Source organism: Otolemur garnettii, unplaced genomic scaffold, assembly GCF_000181295.1.
Source record: "Otolemur garnettii isolate 467f Iridium unplaced genomic scaffold, OtoGar3 scaffold00013, whole genome shotgun sequence".
In the NCBI taxonomy this organism is placed as follows: domain Eukaryota; kingdom Metazoa; phylum Chordata; class Mammalia; order Primates; family Galagidae; genus Otolemur; species Otolemur garnettii.
In genome coordinates, this window is record NW_003852408.1 from 1,656,264 (window position 1) to 1,661,735 (window position 5,472).

A 5,472-nucleotide genomic window follows, 5' to 3' on the forward strand; every position below is an offset into this window, starting at 1 on the left:
GAGAGGAAGTTCACGAAGAGCAGGGATATGTGGCCGTGTCCCGACCACCTGTCACGGCTCAGGGAGGCTAGCCTGGGCCTGTAGTTAGGTAAAGCTCCCTTCCCAGCCAGTGCAGGTGCATAGGACACTGGAGTGGAAACCCCCCACACTGCGGATCCTCGCGTGGGTGCAGACAGGGTCAAGAGCGTACCGGTCAGCGCAGACGGAAGCTACCGGCCAAGTCAGACGTCGGGACGTTCTGTGCAGCTAGCCTGGGATAAATGCTAAGTTAGAGCCATAGCGGCAGACATACGATGGCACCGCACACACTCGCAGGGGCCTCGGTGTCTTGGGTCTGCCCTCCAGGCCCCTGGTCCCGGGCTCGCGCTCAAACACGCAGGCTGGCGAAATGCTCGCGCTCTCCAGCGTGGAAGACTTGCATTCCCTCCTGCGGCCCTGGGCAAACCCGGCTCTCCCTGCTCCTCCCGCCTGGACCTCCGCTCCAGTCTCTGCCTCCTCAACCTAACCGCGTAGTTGTGGTCTGCACTCCCTCCCTGGCGAGCAGATGAACGATGGAGTCTCAATGCCAGGTGCGGGGAGGAGTTGGGCAGCAAGGCAGATCTGCGTGGTGTAGGGCAGCGCCAACTTTTTGGCTGTGTGACTTTGGAGAAGTGATTTAATTCCTCTGAGCCTGTCTTTGCACCTGCAATGAGGTCCAGGTAGAGCGCATGTGGTGAGGACCCAGCGGATACCCTAAGCACTGAGCGCGCCGACGCTTGGCATGACAGGGCGCGAGCCAGTTGCAAACAGACTTCCCTGGCGCACGCCACTTTGCAGCTCCGAGTGAAGCCCAGAGCAAACCCGCTGAGCTGCGGGATCCCTCGGGGGTGGGACGAGGGTGGGGGCCGCGAGGGGACCCTCCCGGCCCTCCGCGCGGCCGCGTGCGTTGTGCCATTGGCCCCAGCGGCCGGGTGGGCGGGAGGATGACATCAGCGGCAGGTTGGATTATAAAGGCGCGAGCAGAGTCACGGGCTCAGAGCGCACCCAGCCGGCGCCGCGCAGCACTGGGACTCGCGATCGTCCTGCAGCCCCGCCAGCCCGCTCCGCACTGCCGGCCCCTCTGCCCGCCGGCCCCGCGCACCCTAGCTGCAGCCAGTCTGCGCCCCTAGACCCCACAGGCACCATGCACCTCTCCCAGCTGCTGGCCTGCGCCCTGCTGCTCACGCTACTCTCGCTCTGGCCCTCCGAAGCCAAGCCCGGGGCATCGCCAAAGGTGGGTGCTATCGCGGGGTCGCTGGGCCTGTGAGGGACGTGGGAAGCTGGGGACCTGGGAGGTTGAAGCGTGTAGGAGGGTGAAGAGAGGGCGGGAAAGAGGCCCTCCCCCCTGCTCCCCAAGATGTGCCCAGATGAGGGCCAGAGAGCCCCTGAAGCCCAGACTGTAGGGGTCTACCCTCCCAGCCTTGGAAGAACGTCGACACATGCGCAGCCCCCCTACCTGGGACCAGCTGGGCAAGAGGCAAAGGAGGGGAGGGCAAGAGTGTCCCAGAAGAAATAGACGACGGCAATCGCGTGGCAGGTGGACGCGGGGCATTGGTGCGGCACACTCAGGATTCGCAGCGCGTCTGGGCTACAACATCAGGGGCTCCGCAAAGTCCCCCGCGCTGCAGCTGGGCGTCCCTTCACCTGTCCACTCTTTTCTTGGACAGGTCCCACGAACCCCGCCAGGAGAGGAGGTGGCCGAGTCTCAGAAGAAGGGTGACAAGACTCCTGGGAGCAGTGGCACCAACCCCGAGGGCGACCGGTCGCGACTGCTCCGGGATCTGCGCGCGGACCCTAAGTCGCCAGCGGCGCGGGCCCGCCCTCCGCAGGAGCACCCCAAGGCGCGCAAAAACAAAAGAAAGAAGGGCACGTCCAACGGCTGCTTTGGCCTCAAGCTGGACCGGATCGGCTCCCTGAGCGGCCTGGGATGTTAGTCGGCGACCCCTGGCGGCAGTGAGTACCTCCAGCCCCGGCCGCGGGCGCTCCCGCGCGCCAAACTTTAGCCCCTGGCCCTGGGACCCTTGCCCCCTGCGCCGCCCAGCCGGCCTTTGGAGGGAAGCCAGGCGATCTTGGGTTAATCGAATATGCCCTAGGCACTTGCTCGCCACCCCATGCATCATCCCATTTTATAGATGAAGAAAATGAAGGATAAAGTGGTTAGCGAACTTTGGCAAGGTCAAAAATGATTCTCCAGGATGAACTCACCTGGCTTCCCCAGAGAAGCAGAAATAGACTTGATGGAGTCCCACTCACCCTTGCCCTGTAGCCAAACTAGCAGAATTGGTCCCAGCTCATCAACTCGGCAGGGATGGACTGAGGGGAAACCATAGACTTGTGGGAGCAGAGGAGGAAAGGCAATACACACACACAAGTTTACCTGCCAGCCACCATTTTAATGGCACAGTGGCAGGAGTATGTAGCCAAGCCCATCAGGGTGGCTTCCTGGACCTGTTGCTCCTGAAGGGGCCAGAGGGAGAGATGCCTGCTCCTGCACAGTAGAGAGGGCAGCTCTCTGTCCCACTGCACTGTCAGGGAGCTCTTCTACTTGAGGCATTCTGATTCTTACCCCTTCTCTAAGCCTGGCCTTAGGCAAACTGGTCTGTCCAGGGTCCTGATGCTGCTGCAGCCCTGTGGCAAGCCTCAGTGTTGGTGGCACTATTTCAGGACAAAGAAAGGAAAAAACTAAAATAAATCTTCTTTGCCCCAACCACAAATTTAACATGTCCCACACAAAGTTCCTACCAACCCTCTCCCACACCTAACTTGTGCTCTGAGCACCCTGTTTCTGGTGTGGCCTCTTCACCCTCCCCTAGGGCTGGAGATCTTCCCTGTAGTCTGTATGGAGGCAGTTTGCTGCTACAAAGATCCTGACCTCTTTTTCCCTCCTCTCTGCTCTTGTCAACTGCCAGTGCCCACAGAAGAGCAACATCCTCACTCCAACACTGACATTCAAATGCGTGGGGATCAGCTCTGCCACTTTCTAGCCTTGCCTCCAGCCTGCTATCACTGCATGTACCGTACCCTATCTATTGCTCCACCCAAAAAGCCCTCAGTGTCTAGTCTTTCCTGGTGGGAAACAATGGCGCCATTCCAGAGCATTGCCTAAATCTTTTTTATAATACAGAATACTTTTTCACCTGAGGTGTAGTTTTTTGTGAACCTATTCACCTCCCCACAGAAACTCATGAAAACGGCTCGGCGCCTATAGCTCAACCGGCTAAGGCGCCAGCCACGTACACCTAAGGTGGCGGGTTCGAATCCCCAGCCTGGACCCGCCAAACAACAATGACGGCTGCAACCAAAAAATAGCCGGGCGTTGTGGCGGGCACCTGTAGTCCCAGCTACTTGGGAGGCGGAGGCAGGAGACTCGCTTGAGCCCAGCAGTTGGAGGTTGCTGTGAGCTGTAATGCCATGGCACTCTACCCGGGGGGACAGCTTGAGGCTCTGTCTCAAAAAAAAAAAAAAAAAAGGAAACTCATGAAAACTTCAGCACCAAGTGCTGGCCTAAAGCAATCCAGGACCACAGCACCCCCAGAAATATTTTTCAATGATCAGGGGAACTTGCAGGCCCTAACCCTCTCTGCCATCTGCCTTAGGTGTTAACTAACCCTTTCTTATCTCTGCAGCCAGACCTGCTGGGCTGTGTGCTTCTCCCCAGTGCTGCAGAGGCTTCAGTTGTCCATGATTTTGATTCTAGCCTACAAAGAGAAACAATTCTGACACTGAGGAGGCCAGCTTTTAGTAGGCACCATCAGAATGTGTTTTGCTCTCTTTTCTCCTGTCTAAACAATGAAGACAGATTGCAGGGCCTCAAATTTTCAGTTTGATTTAAGCATTAAGCTCAAATTTTATAATCTAAATTAATGCTAATTTACCTTCCATGGGTGAGTGCCTGTAATACCCATAGGTGCCTTGTTCTTGGGCATGACTTCTGTGGGTACCAGGGAATGGCCAAATGAGTGGGAACAGATGCTGTGTGGATATGGAGGAATTCAGATCACTAAAACTTCTCAGCCCCTTTGACCAAAGGAATCTGTCAACCTCTTGGAAGTTCTCTTAGCATAGCAACACTGACACTCTTAGCCCTCTCACCCCACTCTCAATAAAAGAGCAGAATATCCCTCCAGTACCTACAGGCTCCTGGTGGCAGTGCCCAGGACATCACTGTCTGTGCTTAAAAAGAAAGCAAGCTCAGGCTTTTCACAGTAATGAAAACTCCACTCATGGGTTGACTTGGGCTCTAAGCATCACCATAATGACTGTCCCTGATAGTTATAGGTCTTGATTATAAAATGCTAATGACAGAGACAGGGTGTGGCCGATACCTGAATGAGCACTTTGCCTCTGGGCCCCAGGAACATCACAGACACCTGTCATCTGTTTAAACACATGGAAGCGCTAGAGAAGGCAGTTGAGGGAGAGTTCACCATGCCATTCTGTCCCAGGGTCCCTTGTACATCTTGTCCTTTGGGAGAACACCTTCCTCAGGTTCTAGAGCACCTGGACACCCGTTAACAGGGACACAGTATGAGCACTCAGCAAATTACTCCCAACCACTGAGCCTAGTGTGATGGCTCACTCCCCTGGAGCTGCTGGGAGACACCATTTCCTCTGCTTCTGCAAGGGACCCTCACCCTTTCTGCAGCAAAGCCAGCTAGGGAAGAAAGTGCTGTGTACTGGGTTGCAGCTGTGACCCAGCCACTGCCAAGACCCAATATGTGGCCCCCTGTTGAATCTTAAAGCCAGGCCTGGCAAGTGGCTATTATCCCATTTGATGAGTGAGCAAAGTGACAGCTATGCAGGGCCATCCAGGGAGTCGATGTCGGAGTTGGGATTTGAACAGAGAATTCCCAACTCCTCAGATATTTCTCTTCGGCTTCTCACCACAATTGCCCAGACATGTAAAACAGAGGCAAGCGCCCGACTGAGGGTTTGTGTAGAGCAAAAGAGACAGGGGATTTTCCATTCTCTTTCCTTCACTGTGCCTCACCAAATGCCAAGGGCAAGGCCCGCAGTTGACTGAGGGGGAGGAACAGGCTGGCAGACATTCTGGTTCCACCTGCGCTGGGGCAGCTGGTGCCTCAGGCACAGCAGAAGGTGAGGTCCCAGAAAGGGCCAGAATGGAAGGCTCCTTCCTTCTACAGGAAGGCCTTCATCAGGAGCCTGGGGGGCAGAGGTGGAGGGACATTGCTTATGCTGCTGGGGGAAAGGGGAGGAAGGTTCTAGAACCACCCTGAAGGCTGGGCTTTCTCCAGTAAGTGAAAGTGTTCTCAGAGCCTCTGATCAGAGATGCAGGGAAAAAGAACTGCAGACGAGATGATTGATTTGAAGGGAGGTCAAGACTCGATCAGGTCAGCGACCAGGCTTGACTTTACTGATTATCTTATATACTTTCAAACATTCAGTAAGAATTTAACACAGATACAAAGAAGTGAAGTAACATTAGGAAGCTAC

At 55.8% G+C, this 5,472-nt stretch overlaps 1 protein-coding gene across 1 annotated transcript; it reads left to right on the top strand.

Moving 5' to 3' along the window:
* The first annotated feature begins 1,162 nt into the window (after positions 1–1,162).
* Positions 1,163–1,952, top strand: NPPC (natriuretic peptide C). The gene is made up of 2 exons (XM_003784861.1): positions 1,163–1,252; positions 1,686–1,952. Exons 1-2 carry the CDS (start codon positions 1,163–1,165, stop codon positions 1,950–1,952), a joined length of 357 nt encoding a protein of 118 aa, XP_003784909.1.
* Positions 1,953–5,472: the final 3,520 nt, after the last annotated feature.